The following is a 17,464-nucleotide window of genomic DNA, read 5'->3' on the forward strand; positions in this document are numbered from 1 at the left end:
GTAGGGGCTGTGGGGGGCCCGGCTGGGGGTGGCTCGACCACCCCGTCCCCGCTGCTGCGCCCCCCAGACTGTTGAGCCCCACATTTTGCTCCAACAGGCCGCAGGCCATACGGATGCTCTCCGGCGCCGAACCAGCCCGCCCCGCAGCCCCAGCTGGCTTACACCCAGTGCAAATTAGCTTCGTGTTAGCTAACCGACTCGGCTACAAGAGAGGCAAAACAACAAGAGAGCGTGGAGCGCAGCAGCTGCGGCTTGGCTCGTATGGACGAAAACACGTCGGCGCGCGAGACCACAGAGACGTGTCATCCATGGTCATACAAGCAGACCGGACAAGGACAAAAGGGGGGTAGGGTCCTGCACGGTAGTGCAAGGGGCACGGGGCCGCGGGGCTCCACTCGGAGGACCAGCTGCCTCACCTGCTGCTCGTACTCGCTCGCCTTTCGGCGCGATAACTCAGCGGGCGGTTGACAACGCCATCAGAGAGGGGGAGAGGGGTGGGCTGTGCTGCGCGGCCTGCAGCACAGGAGGAGGGGCGTGCACTGCGCTGCGGGTCACGTGCAGGTGCGGCCCGCGGCCCGGAGGTCGAGGAGGGGGTGGCAAATGGAGGCCAGCTGGCAGCCCGGCCGGCGCGGCCCGAGAGCACCAGAGGCATGGCTGGAAGGTGGCTGGGAATCGGCCTGGAATGGCGAGCGGAAGATTCCGCGAACTGGGGGACAGAGTTCCTCCGCATCCCCTCGGTGGACTCGACGACCCCCACCCCCATCCCGGCCCGGATCAGAGGAATCGGACGTGGCCGCAGCCGGGCCGCTGGTGTCCTTGGGGCGGGTAGGAACGCGGCGGCAAGGGCGGAAGTGTCCGCAGGTGGCGGACTGTGCGGCGGACAGGGGGAGGGCGGGGACAAGGCAGGAGGACTGCCCATATGGGCGGCAGGGCCAGAGTTCTCAGGTGGGGGCCGTAAGGGTGGAGCAGCTCTACCCGACTCGCGAGCGGCGGGAGAAGTTTAAGCCGCCATGGCGTTATGTTAATCGTGTGGTCATTGGTGATAGAGGTGGGAGAGAGAGGAGGAGATGGTGGTCTTGCGAGCGAGCGAGAGGGGCGCTTAGCGAACCGGCGCGAACTGGATTCAGCTGGAACTGATTGTGCATCCATCCACCGGCCGCCCGGCGGTATCCTGAGGAGAAGTCCTGCCCAGCATCTCTTACATAATCAAGCCCCGGGCCCGCCGGCCCAGTCTCTCTCTAGTCCGGCCTAGCCTGCCGAGCGCGTGCGGGACGACAATCAAAGCGCCGCATTGTTGCCTCCCTTTATTGTACTGCCGAGCGTAGCATTACATTTGTATCACGGAGAGTTAGATAAGATACGAAGTCCCAAAAAGGCGGCGGGCACGACACTATATACAGAGGGCAAACGGAGAAGAATCGGGCTGTATAGCGACATGCCTTTGCAAAAATTGACGCACCTGTGGAATTGGTGCGAAGATTGTTTAGAAAAACGGCTAATCAATGGCAAAACGCGTCCAACAAAAAATATAATTGTTTTAAAGCTCCATATGGGCGCTTTAAAACGTTTGGTGTATTACTTACGATGAAAAATAGCAATATTATTACAGAACATTCCCTACAAGAGTTTGAAAAAAGACTTTGTAATCCCACTAAGACCAATATGGGCCAAAGCGTTGACTAGATTAGAAATAACTATGAAACACTACCTGTTGAACTATTCAGACTTACTTGTCCCTCCAAAATGTAGCTCTTTTCGTCAAGCTTTGAGTTCGTGCTCGCCGCCGACATTGTGGCTCTTGGTCGAGACAGACAGCTCAAGATAATAAAATAACCTTCCTGTCGAGTCGAAGGCCCCCTACAAACAACTAGAAGTAACAGGCGTCATATTTCGGCGCAGCGCATAGATCCTTCCCTGGCGCAGTCCGGACGTCTACTGTCACTACCTTCAAAGTCTCGGCTTGCCCGCCTTGCTTCGCGTCGGCTGCTAGGGCCTATCCGCGCACAGCATTCTGGATTCCCTCCCGCGCAAAAAAATAGAGCTCTTATAGAAACTACCATATCTCTACTTAATTTTTTATTTGCAAACAAGAATTTCGTTTTCTATTTGTTAGTCAGGAATAGTCATAAGCATCCTGTTCCTAAAGGCTAGAACTTTAAAGGTTCGACAGATCAATGCCGCCAGGACTCCACTCGCGCCATCTATCGTCACAAAACTGAGGCTGTGACGTAGAGTCAGATTTTCGCCCGACGGCTTGGCTTGAGCCGACGGTCAAAGTAAAAGCAAAGCAGACATGGTTGTCTGGAGCACTTTTTCCCGTGCAATTCACGGCACAAAAGGAGTGTCGAACATTCTTTTGAACCGCGCCATTCTTAAAAATGTCCAGCAAGGTAAGTTTTGTACTCGTATACATGTCAACATCAAATTTTCTCTCACTATCCTTCATAATACTTTTTCACACTCTTCAATTTACTTGTCTTACACCATGGGTTTTACATATGACATTATGCCCCTCTTTCTAAACGTCGAATTAAGAATTCAATTGGAAACATCGCACCTTATATGTTTCTCTCAAATGATGGGCATGTCTTCTAACCTCAACCTAAATCAGCTGATTGAGGTTGAGGTCCTGCTATGAGAATTATTTTCTCCAGTCATTTTACTTTTAGACATATTTATTTCGCTCTGGTTTTTGGTTTCAAATTATTAAGATTTTTTTTTCGTGATTTACCTCTTGTTTATTAATTGTTATTGCAGTTCGTCAAATGTCGGGTGGTGACCACAACAAATTCATAATTCAACCCACTCGTTGGCAATGGAATAAGTTCAAGGATATGGTGCATATGTACGTTTTGATTGGTATGATTCCTCTGGGTCTAATTTCTACATACTGCAACGTTTTTATTGGTCCTGCCCAACTTGCACCAATTCCTGAAGGATACACACCGAAAGAATATGAATACCATCGTGTAAGTACGATATCTATGTGGAGAACTTCTCTGTTAAGAGGAGCTCAGCCACGAGCATAATAAGAGTTCATTCTTTTTGAGCTATTGGCCTTAGGCCAATAATTTTGTTGTGTTCCTACTCCTCATCTTTACCGTGTAATTTGTCATTGATTGAATGATCAAATCTAAATTTCTGCAAAGTCTTGTGTAGTTATATTTCCATCTCTTTTTTGGAAGCTACTTAAATATTACTCGAGTCCTATGTAGACTTTAAGTTTCTTATCATAATTTCACTTTTGCAGCATCCAATTACCAGATTCTTTGCTAGCTTTATGGAATCAGAACAGGAGGCCTATGAGAAACACATGCATATCCTATGGGCTGAGTATGATGCTTCAGAGTTCAGGTATTTGTGAAGAAGTCTTTAAACTATAACCTGCCATCACACATGCTTAATTATAATCTTTTCTGTTCTGCAGGAGGATCGACAAAGAGATTACAGCTCTAATCCAATCAAGGGGAGATTACCAAAAATACTACTACCTTCCTGTCAATAAGTGGTCTGCACAAGACATGCAAAAGGAGAAGTATGAAACGGAACAGTTGGGCAACCAAGGCCGTTGATAGACAGTTATCTTTGTTACAAATGTAGAATGAAGTTTGGGAATGGAGTCTGTGTTAATACTTTGCTTTGTGTACAAATAAACAAATAGTCAATTGGTTTCATAGTTAATGTTTCTTTGTTCAAAACTGTGGAACTGAGGGGGATAAATTAATAGGCATCTTTTAACAGGAATCTTAATATTACTTTATTAATAAATGGAAATTGTCAAAATTAAAGTAGAGTTTCTTCTGAGCGTACATATTCTCCTATATCAGCCTCATGGAAACATACAATTGTTAGAGGATCTGCATGTTTGCACTCTGCTGTAGACTTTGCTGCTTTGCCAAATCCCTGTGGGCAAAAAAACAATATTTAAAGATGTCTATAGTCACTTTCAATTTACTAAGTTGAATATGTCAACTCACCAAAGGAACATCTGCCATTGATAAAACAACAACACCTTGGTATTTGGGAGTATTTTCTGTTATTCTTCCAAGACCTGACTTCAGAACATGATGACCATACAAAAATTGCTGCTCCATCGATGGTTTCACCCATATTTTAAACTGCAAGTATTGAAATGTTAGCATAATTTGGTTCTCTGTTTAAACAGTAAATAGTTAAAAACAGATCCGGACAATAAAATAAGTAACTTACTTGGGCATATGGGGCTAAATATGTCAGTGCTGTGATGTGAAGTAGAAATTTGTTACTTTTGGTGAACTTTCCGAAGCATATCCCAAGGCTGATCATATTGTCTGGAGAAACACTTTCAGCCAGCGACAATATTTTTTCTGATACATAGTATACTCTTTCTTTCTTTTCTCTAAAACAATATAAGCCATCGGGCCTATCTATCAGCATTTTAACATTTCCTCCAATACTGCAAAGATAAGAGAAGCTACATATTAATACACAATCGTTGCAATAACGGGAGGACAGTATTTAGTACTGCGGAATGCACTTAGAAAGCAACATAAGCACTACAATATAAATAGAAAATGATACGCATAACGAAACATTCCTGGTAGAACTTAGACAAAAATAGCAAACATTAAATAGAATAATAACGAAACGCTTGTCGGCATGTGAGGTTAAGTTAATATTTGAGGAAAAAGTTAGACTTACTAAAGTGATAACTTCTCAAAGAGAAGCTTTGTTCTTTCTTCTGATAATTTTCTCATTGTGAGATGGATGTGTATTATATATACTACAGCTAAATGTTTCAGAAAAAGGTACTTTAACTTGATGAACACGTGTGATAAAGTTGTTTACATGCAGTCTGCAGATGTCCGTTTCGATTGGTAAATAAGGCAACTACGTTATTTGCACGTTGTATGTGGTTATTTGCAGGTGTACACTCTTACCAACATTTAGTTTTCTGATTTGATCGAGTGTGTTCGAACTCAAATCAATACTTTCGTCTGATCAAATTTGTACACACTTACGTTTAGAAAACCACTTTTTATTATACACGTGTCGGCTAAATCGTTTGAATAATCAAAGAAATGTTTCTAAAGTTTTTGTACTATTTTACTGGCAAAAGTGCCTGTGACTATGAGAAATTGCGCGGCTGGAAAGCGCGGGAAGCTTTGAAATTACGCATGAACAGATGTGTTTACCTCTAATCTATTGCTAGCTCTGATATTGTTTAGAGCAGGGTAGTAGCGCACAACGAAATAGTACTTAGAAAAATGTATGATGTAATTATTATTTTTCTTTCATGTACGATGCGCCTAGAAAGGGCAAAAATGAGGGACACAATGAAACCAAATTTGTCTTTTATTTGAACAGGTCGACTTGAAAATGATGAGACGCAGTTTTGCCCTTACCCCGTGCACCCTCAATGAAGGAACACACAGCACAGTACAGCCCTCCCTGTCGCTCACCCTTCCTTCAAGGCGCACAGCTGCTTTGACAGCCCTACTCGCCGAGCCGCGCTGGGCGGGCTGACTGTCCCTCCCCTCCGGACGATAAATTATGTGAGGGGATCAGGACCCTCCCATCCTGCCCGGCCTGCCACACCCAGCACCGGCATGCTGCTCACCACCGGCTGTGCTCACCGCGCTCACCCTGCCCGCGCCGCCCCGCGCAGCTCACAGTGCTCACCCTCCCTCCCCACCCCCATCTCAATCGATACGAGCCGAGCCGACGTGCGCTGCCCATCCCGGGCCGAGCCGAGCCGGTTGCGTGTCGTGTTGCCGTGCTGCACCGCGTCGCGGCCCCGCCGCCGCGCCGCAGCGTGCCGCACCGCGCCGCGCACGCAGCTCGAAGCCCGAGCTGGCTGTGCTCGTCACGGCCCGGTGCGATTGTGGGCAGGGTTGTTAGACGGCTGAGAGTGGAAGGACGTACCAACCTCGGGAAAAGGTCGTACCAACACCTAAAAAGGTCGTATTTTTAGGAAAAATCCCAAAATACACTAAAATTATTATAAACACATAAAAATGTGTTATTCTGTAGCAAACAAGTCAGTTTTAGTTGGTGATTAATTTTGTTTTGTGTCTGATGGGTGCCCAACGTGGACTGTTCTGTGCTGCCATCTACTAGTCGGGCGGCGTACCACGACCAGATGAGTCTGGCGGTGTATTTGAATGAATTGGAATGAGTGCGCCGTTCAAAGAAGGGAATTCAGATAGTTTGCGGTAAAAAAATATATAATTATTTGACTAGAGAAGTATCCTCTTAATCATAGTAACATGAATCATTAATTTTATCTGGGTTTCAGTGTTTTCAGTCAAAGAATGTCTCAGTTATTTCCCAATAGTGGTCATCATTCGGATGCGGGTCGTCAGCCTCTCCCTCTCCTCTCTCCTCGCGGCCGTTGGGCGCTCCCTCGCGCTCTGCAGTGGCGTCACCTAAAAAGGGTTACATAATGAGCACTTACATGGCAACGAGACGTTAACGAACGCAAATTCAGACGCATTTCGTACCAGCTTTTTTACTGCCGTATAAAGTTTCAGACGTCATACAGTTGAACATTTTATCTGTCGGTTCAAACGACTGGCAGCACTGAGGTGTTGACTTAACATGTTCAGATGCCAAGCAGAGGCCCTCTACAGTGGGAGTAATGAGCCTGTTCCTCATTTTAGTCCTGGTCAAAGTGACCTTGCTGAAAATTCTCTCAACGTCCGCATTCGAATGAGGCAAACTTAACACAGCCATGGCAAAGTCAGACAGTATGGCATATTTTGGTGAACCCTCACAGTCGGTTAGCTGCCCCACCTAAACAAATGAGAAAGGAATTATTTTAAATAAATGATTGGCAATTTTAACTTCTGTCCTGCTCCCTGAAAGACGACCCGACGTTACCTTGTGCCAAAACACATCGATTTCCTCCTCCCCTAGAAGGTCCTTGACGTCGTCGTCGAGGGGTAGGCGCCTCCACTGGTCGTCAAGTTCTTGCAATTTCTTTGGGTCGGATGGCTTTGCGCGGGGCACCAGGTTTGCGAAAGGCACAATGGAGTTGGTGAACGGGCGGGCCTGAAAATTTGTTGCTATCTTTGGCTTGAGGACAGGAAGGGCCAGTAGAAGAGGATCCCCGAAGTCGAATCTGGACTTGATCCCGTTGCACAACGTGATCATGTAGTCCCTGCAGCGAATCCTGAACGCCTCCCGCTTCTCTTCCGTGATGTCGTTGTGTTTCAGCTGCTCAGCGACTTGCACGCCCACATAAAGATTAGCAATGGGGGAGAACATGTCCCTCTGGGTAGGGTTTAGCTCGATCAGTGGAGTCCTGTGAGGAATAAAAAATGATTAGATCCTGATAATGCTGGAAATAAAACAAGGCGGCTGGCTACCGAGACTACCTCTATTTACCTGGCTAAATAGGTAGGTTTCATGTAACTTTGGAGAAGTTCTTTAAACCCCTCGGCCATCTTTTCATGGAGGGAAGTAACCACTACTTTATTATGCTGAAAGTAGGCATTCATTGTGCTTATCTTAGGGAGCACCCATGCCAAGAAGTAGTAGTAAGCCTTCATGATAGGGTCATTAAGCCACGCGAAGAGCATCTCCGTGCCGTGGGTGTTGTCGTCCAGTCTGTGCTGTGTCAAGTATAGACGCAGGGCATCCCATTGCTCAAGGATACGGTCCACGTTCTCCCGCAAGCACAGCCACCTTGTCACAGACATACTGAGCATTTTATGCTCGGCCACTTCCAAGAACAGCTGGAACTCGGCGAACTGGGCGACCCGCTTGGAACTGTGCTTGAAGAAGCTGTAGATGTTGCGAGCCATATCCTCAAGTCCTTTTGGCAACACTTTGACCGCTTCCCTCGCCGCGAGATGCAAAGAGTGGCAGATGCATCGCATTATAACAATACCTGTGCAAACAGAGCGAGATTAGAGGGGGGGGGGGTAAGTTTTCACTCCGCTGCTGTCCGCGATGCGGACCTTCCCCTCGTCCGAGTGCACCTAGAGCACGACTTACCAGGGCAGCGCTCCTGCAGACGTGTCATGACGGAGCTATTAACACCCAGCATCACACTTGCACCATCCGAAGCGAACCCAATGAAATTCTCAGTAGGGATGTCCCATTTCTCAAATGCATTCATGAGTAGTTGAAAAAGGCGGTCTGCACTTGCGCCCTCACGGGCAGCCTCGAAGTCACCCTTGGGAAAGACGTCTGATAGGTCCCAAAATCTACAAAACAAAAATATGCAAGTTAGAATTTTTTGTATTGCATTTGATTAACCTGACCATTTCTTACTCACTTGGTGACAATACGGCCAGCAGCCCTGTCGTGGAAACGCACAGCTACCGCTGCTGTTTTGACATTGAAATGCGTGCTCTCGTCCGTCAGCACGGAAAATTTAACATTTTTCAGGGTCGCAGACAAATCCTCCTTGTGTGTTGCAGCGATGACGTTGGTGATGACTCGGGTGGTTTTGAGGCGTTTCATCTCGACACCCTTACAGATTGCTGAGTCAGGAAAAGCTGACTTGAGGACAGGGGTCAGGTGGTCCATAAAAAGCATTGGAATATTGTGAGCCGCAAAACTTCCCGCAAGCAATATTTCGGCTCGACTGACCGCCTTCTTGTGCTTCAAATCGGGCTGTGCATCTGCTCCGGTCCTCACAAAATTTGTGATGGTTGAGTTAGATTTCCTTGCGGCTTCCTGAGCTGAATGAGTGTCCGTTTCGAAGTGCTTTTTGATGGACGTGACGTTTGCAACGAAGCTGCTGTTGCACCATCTGCACCTTGCCATAGTCTTTGTTTCGTGTGGTGCCAACCATAGACCTACGTTTGGGCCAAACTTCTTGGTATTAGTTTTCCATGCTGGCCTAAAGTTTTGCGGCCTGTGAGTTGTTTTCGCCTTTTTGGCATTGCGAGGAGGCGTTTGATCACCGTCATTTTCCTCGTCGCTTGTCTCCCCCATCCTAATAGGAAAATTAATATTGAAAACAAGTCATAGCTAAAGGACGACGACTTGAACAACGGACACATAACCCCACCCGAACTCTTCTTACAGCCGTTAAACATTAAGTTGATGCCGTCGTCCTTACCCATAATAACTTTTATTTAATCAGACAGGTGAACACTCACTGGACACTCACCTAGCGTTTTAAATTGAACGCGTAAACGAATTTCAATTGCAATCACTTTCACAGTAACAGCGGCCTCTATCAGCACAAACGTTAACTTCGTGAAACGCAGGACGGGACGGAGTGGTAGTGGGGTGGGGGAGATAAGCCGGCACTGCCAACCTCCAAGTTGAAAAACGCCATACATTTGAGGCCATTTCGAGATATTTGCGGTATTTTGTGTAAAGGTCGTACTTTTATTGAAAAGGTCGTACTTTTTCGTACGACCTTCTTACCGAATTTTGGGTCGTACAAGAGGCGAAAAGGTCGTACAAGTATGACCAAGGTCGTACGTCTAACAACACTGATTGTGGGTCTGAGAAACACGCCCGTCGGCTGTCGGCCTCGGCCGCCTCGCCTCGCTGACTGCTCTGCTGGCGCTGCTGTGCCGCTGGCTCACCTCCGCGCCGACGTACCTCGGCCCGAGTAAGCTGAGCCAGGCCGGGCCGCGTACCCCGAGCGGGCCGTGGACGATCGCTAGCCTTGCGCGAGACCGCGAGGTAGCGGCGCGGGACCACGCGGGACGGCGGAGCACTCTCGTGTCACGCACACCGTGTGACGAAACGCCCAAGGCCTTTGCGGGGCATCAGTCTCGCACCGCCGCAGTGCGGCGCGCGGGCTCGTGCACGCGGCGACGCGGCCTTTCTTTCCTTTTGTAATGGTCGCTCTCAAGTATACTGCAGGGTATACGTGTTCCAGTCCGCGCCTTTGATTTCTGGTTAGGCTGTACCGCATGCAGACTTGCGGGCGGGTCGCATACTCGCATGGCACGGAGCCAGAAGACGCCGTGGGGCGAGTCGGTAGGCAAGCCCGTCCGCACGCCTGCATGCGGTACAGCCTAACCAGAAATCAAAGGCACGCGATTCAAAACAGTCACCCTGTATTTTCCCCGGTCATCTATTTATTTAAAAAATGGTCGCTCCTGCTTCGTATTGTACATAGTCATTACCCACGCCATCCCATTCCTGGCCAGAGTCGAGTGATCGTTATGGGCCGCCAAGAAAAGAAGATGATGGCCCCCGTATCGTACCGAACCCATACGAATGTTTAGACAGCGTCAGTAAACGCCGAGGCAGGCCGCGCCCGATTCATTGGACGCCGGGACGTACCGTGGGTATTTCAGAACGGCACGGCAAAAGCGGCAGGATTGCGTCCTCGCTAGAGAGTCGCAGGGGCTGTGGCGCCTTACGGGCTCGTTACGGGCAAAGAGAGTCAGCAAACACGCAACACGGCGGTGTCCCCTCTGAAACACCTGGGACGTGAAAGGGGCGATGGGGGGACCTTACCTTCCATTTGCTGCCCCCTCCTGTTTCTCCTCCACCAGCCGCAAGTCGCAAACAGTCTCTAGAACAGCTCCGGACCCAGCCTCCTCCTAGCTCGGCTTCAAGGATCGTCGGCCCCACAGCCACCACCCCTACTGTGAGAATAAATCTAATTCACGACCAATCCTTAATGGAGTAGTTTCTCTGCCGAGCAGTGAGCTGAGCGAGTCAGACAAGGCCGGGCGGCGAGCGGGAGGCGGCACCCAGGCTGCTGCCTCTACGAGCGCCATTGGCTGGCGCGGGCCCGCCTTCCTCCTGGTCCCACCCACCGTCTTCCTCCCTTCCTCTCCGCTCGTCCACCCCACGTCTCCTCTTTCTCCCCTCCTCCCCCTCTTGCGCGTCCCTCTCATCCTCCTCTCCCCCCTCCTCCTCTCCCTCTTCGTCCTCCCCTTTACCCGCCTCCCCCTCCTTCCTCCTCCTCCTCCTCCTCCTCATCCTCTTTCTCCCCTCCTCTCCTGTCCCTCCCATCCTCCTCGCCTCCCTCTTCGTTCTCCCCTTCACCCATCTCCCCCTCCTCCTCTTCCTCCCCCCTCCTCCTCTCCCTCTTCGTCCTCCCCTTCACCCGTCTCCCCCTCATTCCTCCTCCTCCTCCTCCTCCTTCTGCCCCTCCTCCTCCTCCTCCTCCTCCTCCTCCTCCTCTCCTCGCACCATACTGCACTTCCCCTCCCACCCTCTCCTTATCGCCTCCCACCGATCCAGATCTACTTCTACTTTCTTCCGGTCATAGCCATGTGCAATACTACAATCGCTGAAGTAACACGCATGCGCTTCTTGCTCAATATTTCCGAACTCGCCGTGGCACAGAGAATTGTTAGAGAGCATTAATTCGGTATGAAATGAAATTGATAAATATTGACGGTGAATGGTCAATCCACTAGGATATCAAGCGCTTAAAATTTACCAGCGAGGTGGAGAAGAAGAGGGGTACCTCGTCCGCTGATCCCGGTGAATGAGACGCGAAGCCTACGTGGTTAGAGCTGAAAACCCGCTTCGGCTTTCCTAGACGACATCTTTCTTCCCTGACTGAATCACAGAATGGCCACTAGCTTTGAAAAGAAACTAGATTCCCCCTCAAGTAACAGCCTTAAGTGGTCCCCGATTCTCTAAATTAGCAATTAAACCTCAATTTTGTACACTGTTCACAATATGATGCCGTGCCAGAATTTTGAAAATTGTTCTCTTAGAAGGATAAGACTTGCATTTTCAGCTTCCTCAGTATGTCGTCAGTCGGAAACGGACGTCTCCGACTGGGCTCCGGTTCAACATTCTGAGAAAAATAGATTTTCAGTATAGCAGTCCGTCGGTGTTCTGCACTCCAGGGGCCATCCATTTTACCTCTCTCGCGCCTCTCCCCGTGCCTCCCGTGCGGAGAGTCGGGTGTCATTCTGACGGCGAAACTGTCAGCTTTCCTCTGACGCCCCGTCCACCCCTCTACGACCGCCGGAACGCCCGTTTTGAACATGGCTCTTTGAACGCCCGGCCTGTGGTGTCATGGCGGTCGCGAGGACTGCGCGCTGCGCGTCGGGCAGCGCTGCTGCGCGGCCGGTCGGGGAACCACGGCTCAGCCAACGAGCAGAGCGGAGCCCGGGTCCCCCGCGCGGCGCCGCGCTGCGTTGGTCGAGGGCGGGCCGGCGGGAGGGACGTGGTTGGTGAGGGAGGCGCGGTGCGGTGCGGCAGTTGCCTTCCTCACCCCCTCGCCTCGCCCCCGGACAGCGTTGCCAAGTCGAGCCGCGTCATGCCGCCGCCGCTGCCGCCGGCCGTCGTGCGCCGGGGAGATCAGGGCTTCCAAACGGGACCGCGTCACTTTACGATTTACCCGCGGGGAGATGCAACGGCTGGTCCCAGAGCGAATCGTGAGAGGAGTAAGAGGAGTCTGTCAAAGTTGAGGGTGCTCGAAGCGCTGGCGGTGCCTCGGTTTATCTACACCTTGGAAAGGATCAACGCCATGATGAGAGCGGCGGCATACTGCCCAGTCGGGGGGCTTGCTTCCGCGCTTTTTAATCGCGGTCCTATATCATTCTAGGCTGGGTCACAGATGGTAGCCACCTCCGGCGTACCTACCCACTAGCTAGCTCAACACACAGCGATATTTCGATTCAGTTTTTGGTGTGGAGAGTTCTTTATGGCGGCAGTGGTGGTATTCGCGGTCGAAATCTTAGAGGGGGGATAATGCGTAGGAAAGCGATCGTGACGAACGGCGCCGACGTCACAGGTAGTTCTTTTTGGGCCCTTGCGCGCGGCTGTGTCACTGCGTCTTCCTCGGATACGACAGAGGCTGGTTGTCAGAGCGCACGCAGCAGGGCCTCCCTTTCGGCAAGGGTATTGGGTTTCGGGCAGCTGCTTCCCCACTCCAGGGCGCTTCCTTTGTCGGACTTTCGTCCGAATCGCTACCCACCATAGCCGAAACACTGTCAAACCCCTTGAGGAGAGTTGTGAATTTGCTCACCCTGGGATGGACTCCGGCTTTACGAAACATGGCCGTCGTAGAGAGCTCATCCTTCGACTTCGTAGGGCGATAGTGTAAAGAGGAAAATGGTGACCATTCCACCGAAGAAAGGCGGGCGGCAGCAAGAAAAGGAAGTTTTAATTCAGAGATGTACGCCAGTGTAAAGGTTACAGCCCCGCCAGGATCTTGAGAAAAGTCGAGATGTGAATGTGAGAGATAGGGGCGAGAAACGGGGTGGAAAACTGAATCGCGGGGGAGCTAGGACGGCAGAACATACCAGGTGGCTGATTCACGCTGCGCACTTTCGTAGTTTACTGTACCGTATTCTCAAGTGCGGGCGGGTTGCCTGCTACCCGCACGGGGCCATAAGGAGCCGTGCGTTGCGAGCCTAGGCAAACCCGCCCGCACGCGTGCATGCGGTACAGTATAACAACGAAAGTGCGCGGCGTGAATCAGCCACCTGGTAAGATGGTGGACACGAAAGATAATTTAGTCGGCAAATCAAATCACGCGGGCAAAAGAGTCCCATGGTGACTAGAAATGGCGCATCGCGTTGGATTATTGCTGTTGTGGTTGGTCAGGCTAGCCACAACTGACCACCCTGCACCCTGCACCTGTATTCGCGTGTGGCTGTAACCTCCTGGAAAACGGCAAGATCGTGTTGTGTGGTGGTGTATCCCAGACAGGTAATCATTTAAAAACTATTTGAGAAGCACAACTTATTTAAGAAGTGCTTACTTACTTCTACCCATGCTATTCAGCAATTGCATCCAGTTTCCAAATAATATCCGGTGATTGCTCTACATCTCGCTCGCGCGTTCTCCTTCCGCCCCGCCTGGCCCCGCCCCTACGTGGGCCTGCTCCGTCTAGAGAGCGACGAGTGCCGGAAGTGCGTGCGCTCGTTTATAGGGCCGAAAATTATGGCTTTCCAAGCAAGTCGGCCTCGGGCCGTTAATCACGGTTTGGGTCCTTACTTTTATTAGTTCCCCAGCTGCGCGAGCTGCGCCGAGACCGAAGGGGTGACCCCCTCAGGGGTCCGTCGACGATCCACGCCTCCTTACAGGACTTAGCAAGCCATGCCAGCCATGCCAAGTCCCCGTCGCCCCGAAGCCAATAAATTGATTGGCTGAGCGATCCGATTACCGATGAGCCCTTTAGCGGATCGGTGTAGTGGCCCACATATTCCATGGCCCCTTGCGAGTGCGCAACGCGCCCACACGCCTGCATGCGGTACAGAACAACTATAAAGGTTACCTAAGATATTGTACGCCGCGTTTGGCCCCGCTGTCCTGTGTATGTGTCAGGTGGCTGGCTAGCCCCGCGCCCCGCACACTTCTGTCGTTATACCAGGTGGCTGATTCACGCCGCGCACTTTCGTAGCTATACTGTACCGCATGCACGGTAGCGGGCGGGTTTGTCTATGTTCGCGCTGCCTACGGCTCCTAATGCGACTAGGCAACCTGCCCGCACGCGTGCATGCGGTACAGTATAACTGCGAAAGTGCGCGGCGCGAGTCAGCCACCTGGTGCGCGAGGTTGATCAGCCACACCGTACAAGCCCCGTGTCGTTACGCAGGGACCTGCTCGCCAGGGAGAAGGAGAGTACAAATACTTCCCATCCCAACCGTCTCAAAGGCATGATGTGACCCCGTCGCAATGCTCTTCACGGCCTCGCGATTGCCGTGCCAGTACGCGGAGAGAAGTTGCGCAGCCCGTCAGTTCTGCAAGTGAGTCGGGTGCCAGCCCAGCGGCGGCGCGGCGGTTCGGCGCGGCCCGGCTCGACACGGCCCGGCTCTGTTCCCGCATCACTCCTCTCCCGCCTCTCCCCCGCGTCTCTGCCGCGGTGGCGGCCTGCGCCAACCGGGCTGAGCGGAGCCGCATTAAAGAAAGAAAATGAAGTGCAATTTTTTTATTTTTCCGGCAAATTTTCAAACCGCTCTCACGAATTTCCATCGGCGCACGTCGTTGGGCACGCAGAATAGATCTTAAGAGCGTGAGCCAAAATTCGACTTCGCGACAATGTGTCGATGAAAGAGGCCCGATTCCGGTTGAACAGAATTTTGGGACAAATTCGCAAATGCTGAACAGAGGGCCTCGCTTCTAGACTTTTGACAAATTCAAATAGTTTTCGCAATTAGCCTCGGCATAAAACTAACCCTTTCCCTTACTCCCCCTCTCTGTATAGTGGCGTATATAGTCCTCCCCCCTCTAACAGGGTGATGTGATGGCCTGGTGTCGCAATCAAATGTGAAAACTTTGCAGTCAGGGTGGCACTGTGTGGCGCGCTGTAGTGGGGGAGGCAGGCATAGAGAGGAGGGACAAAAGGAGCGAGGGTTGGGGTGAGTCGGGCGGGGCAGGCGGGGACCGAGGGGCGGCGAGAGCGGCAGGCGAGGAGCGGGCGGGAGGGGGAGGAACACGACCGAAGAATTGAGTTATATCTCTTTTCGAAATACTGGACGCGCGGGGGAGGGGCGTGAGGGGAGGAGAAGAGAGCGAACAAGAGAGAGGGAGAGAGAAGAGAGAGAGAGAGAGAGAGAGAGAGAGAGAGAGAGAGAGAGAGAGGGAGAGGTTGTATCTAGTGAGGAGAAAAGGATGGAAGAGAGTGGGCGTGCGTGTAAGGATATGTTAGCGAGAGGTAGCCACCGAGGAGAGGGGGAGGAAGGAGGGGAACAGGGAACGGAGAGGCAGCAAAAGGAAGAATAGAAAATTAAGGGGAATACAAGAGGCACTGAAAGCCGAAATACGGTACGGCGCATCGGATAAATAAAGATCAGAAAGGCAGGCGAAAGAGGGCGAAAAGAGGAGCGTGGTCGGGGCGCTGCGCTGGAGGGGAAGGATGGGACGAGATGAGACCTATGATTCCGAATTAATCTTTGATATAGCCACTTATCTCGGTAACGCCCCATCTCCCCTCCCCTAGCTCGCTGGCCCGTGTTCCGTTGGGTTTCCCTTGCTCTCTCACCCTCGCATCCGTGTTTCTCTCATTCGCAAGCCTTTCACCGCAAGCGACGCCCCCCTTGGTCCCTGAATGCAGTTACGATCCGATTTGTCCCAGGCGCCTGCAGCGATGTGGCGTGATGCCTGGCAAAAGCAGTTTTACAACGTAATGGGAGTCCGGGAGTGAGGCGTGATATTTCATCTCGCCGGAAGAGCGGACAGAACAGATTCCTCAAGGGCATGCAGACGAAACTCTTACCTGGTTCCGTGGCAAAGTTGTCTTCTTTTGTTCGTTTTATTCCGGCGACAAAACTCCCCACACTGCCTCCATTCGTCACCGTCCCCGAAAAGTTTGAAACCAGCAATATTTATCCTCCCTGTTTCCCGAAAAAATTTCGCTCACGACACCTGCGAGCGGCGTCCCGCTTAGTAGCGGAAAAATCTCTTTTGTCGCGAACGCGAAGGTTAATTTGCGAAAAATATAAATCCACGTGTAGCTGGTGTTGGGCCTGACCCTCGCCAGCCCGCGGCCTGGCCGCAAGCCAAAGTGTCGCGGTGCGCGCGGGCGTGCGCGGGGCAGAGTGGCGTGTCACGAGGCGTGCCCAGAGGCGTGCCGCGGGCGCGCGGGCAGCGCGTCCACCCTCCGGCCGCGTGCCCCCTGGGGTTTGGTAACAAGCAGCGAGGGAGGCTCGCCGGGAGGCTTGGCGCCGCAGCGCAGAGCTCCGCGCTGGTGGACGCTCACGGCGGAGCTCTGCCGGAGCGACCCGGGGATTAATTATCGGAGTTTTAAAGGACGGGAGCGCGCGCACGCGCACGCAGGCGCACCTGGGGGACGTCACGCACACAGCGGGACAGGATTACAGCCCCTCGGCCTTGCACGAGAGAGGGAGAGAGGGAGAGAGAGAGAGAGAGAGAGAGAGAGAGAGAGAGAGAGAGAATGCGTGGGCGGGGCCAATACTTACACAGCACGCATACGCGCGGGTGTGCGCGCTTCATTGCCCTGGCCCGCCGCGCCGTCGCCGGCCCCCGGCTGGCCCCGGCTGGCCCCGCCCTGGCTGGCGACCCCCCGGCGCCCGCCGGCGCCCCCTCTCCTTTCTCTTCCCGCCGCCCTGCTCTCATCCACATCTACACTCCGTCCACACCGCGAGCAACGATTCCCGTCCCGTGCCGGAGCGTTTTCCTGCCGTTTGATTCAGAAGACCCCTCTTGAACGATCTCCTGCTTCAGACGACTGCTCGTTCATAGCCTGCTCTGCATAAGGCGTGATGCAGGCCGCGGTGAAGGGAAAGGTGTCCGAAAGAAGCCGTTCGTTCACGTGTTCACTGCCCGTTCGTTCACCGGCCTGGTTCCTGAGCACCCCCCCCCCCCTCCAGTGGCAAGTGTCCTCTCTCATTGCTCGCGATGTGTGCAAAAGCAGCTCTGACATCTACAGTATTTCGTACGTAGTGTGGCGGGCACGCCAACTTATTTACCCCAGCAATAGGTTCAAACGTTCAAACCGACGGTCTGTTTCACTGAACTACGGAGCAGCCGGCAAGAGCGCGCACAACGACCTGCTGTAGCCAAAGTACAAGTACCCGCAATACTAAGTACGTAAGCTGCTCGGCCCAGACAGGCCCCCCCCCCC

General features: G+C 52.1%; 4 protein-coding genes across 4 annotated transcripts in view; 1 reads left to right on the top strand and 3 right to left on the bottom strand.

Moving 5' to 3' along the window:
* The window catches only part of LOC113217952 (putative sodium-coupled neutral amino acid transporter 11), an 8,198-nt gene extending 6,245 nt beyond the window's left edge, over window positions 1-1,953 (bottom strand). Inside the window, exon 1 of the mRNA XM_026438062.2 lies at window positions 1,731-1,953. Within this exon, the coding sequence (XP_026293847.1) occupies window positions 1,731-1,790 (60 nt within the window). The 5' untranslated portion in view covers window positions 1,791-1,953. The remainder of the gene's footprint in view (window positions 1-1,730) is intronic.
* A 256-nt stretch (window positions 1,954-2,209) lies between these two features.
* LOC113217956 (NADH dehydrogenase [ubiquinone] 1 beta subcomplex subunit 5, mitochondrial) lies at window positions 2,210-3,676 on the top strand. The gene is made up of 4 exons (XM_026438065.2): window positions 2,210-2,390; window positions 2,758-2,969; window positions 3,251-3,354; window positions 3,428-3,676. Exons 1-4 carry the CDS (start codon window positions 2,294-2,296, stop codon window positions 3,570-3,572), a joined length of 558 nt encoding a protein of 185 aa, XP_026293850.1. The 5' UTR covers window positions 2,210-2,293; the 3' UTR covers window positions 3,573-3,676.
* Window positions 3,677-3,732: 56 nt separating this feature from the next.
* On the bottom strand, window positions 3,733-4,866 carry LOC113217957 (60S ribosome subunit biogenesis protein NIP7 homolog). The gene is made up of 4 exons (XM_026438067.2): window positions 4,681-4,866; window positions 4,210-4,435; window positions 3,978-4,118; window positions 3,733-3,903 (listed from the first exon to the last, which is right to left on the bottom strand). Exons 1-4 carry the CDS (start codon window positions 4,734-4,736, stop codon window positions 3,784-3,786), a joined length of 543 nt encoding a protein of 180 aa, XP_026293852.1. The 5' UTR covers window positions 4,737-4,866; the 3' UTR covers window positions 3,733-3,783.
* A 1,406-nt stretch (window positions 4,867-6,272) lies between these two features.
* Window positions 6,273-8,526, bottom strand: LOC113217962 (uncharacterized). Its single transcript, XM_026438073.2, has 6 exons — window positions 8,264-8,526; window positions 7,981-8,192; window positions 7,369-7,873; window positions 6,862-7,285; window positions 6,483-6,774; window positions 6,273-6,407 (listed from the first exon to the last, which is right to left on the bottom strand). The coding sequence occupies exons 1-6, from the start codon at window positions 8,524-8,526 to the stop codon at window positions 6,283-6,285; spliced, it is 1,821 nt and encodes a 606-aa protein (XP_026293858.2). The 3' UTR covers window positions 6,273-6,282.
* Window positions 8,527-17,464: the final 8,938 nt, after the last annotated feature.

Source organism: Frankliniella occidentalis, unplaced genomic scaffold (assembly GCF_000697945.3).
Source record: "Frankliniella occidentalis isolate FOCC.00 unplaced genomic scaffold, Focc_3.1 Scaffold6, whole genome shotgun sequence".
Classification (NCBI taxonomy): Eukaryota; Metazoa; Arthropoda; class Insecta; order Thysanoptera; family Thripidae; genus Frankliniella; species Frankliniella occidentalis.

Excerpts from the sequence above, each read along its gene's own strand:
- LOC113217956 (XM_026438065.2), top strand. The coding sequence starts at position 2,294 with ATGGTTGTCTGGAGCACTTTTTCCCGTGCAATTCACGGCACAAAAGGA. Across the intron at positions 2,391-2,757 it reads TCTTAAAAATGTCCAGCAAG|TTCGTCAAATGTCGGGTGGT; the intron begins GTAAGTTTTGTA and ends TTGTTATTGCAG. Across the intron at positions 2,970-3,250 it reads AAGAATATGAATACCATCGT|CATCCAATTACCAGATTCTT; the intron begins GTAAGTACGATA and ends TCACTTTTGCAG.
- LOC113217957 (XM_026438067.2), bottom strand. The coding sequence starts at position 4,736 with ATGAGAAAATTATCAGAAGAAAGAACAAAGCTTCTCTTTGAGAAGTTA. Across the intron at positions 4,436-4,680 it reads TTTGAGAAGTTATCACTTTA|TATTGGAGGAAATGTTAAAA; the intron begins GTAAGTCTAACT and ends TTATCTTTGCAG. Across the intron at positions 4,119-4,209 it reads ATTTAGCCCCATATGCCCAA|TTTAAAATATGGGTGAAACC; the intron begins GTAAGTTACTTA and ends CAATACTTGCAG.
- LOC113217962 (XM_026438073.2), bottom strand. The coding sequence starts at position 8,526 with ATGCTTTTTATGGACCACCTGACCCCTGTCCTCAAGTCAGCTTTTCCT. Across the intron at positions 8,193-8,263 it reads GCTGGCCGTATTGTCACCAA|ATTTTGGGACCTATCAGACG; the intron begins GTGAGTAAGAAA and ends TTTGTTTTGTAG. Across the intron at positions 7,286-7,368 it reads AAACCTACCTATTTAGCCAG|GACTCCACTGATCGAGCTAA; the intron begins GTAAATAGAGGT and ends TATTCCTCACAG.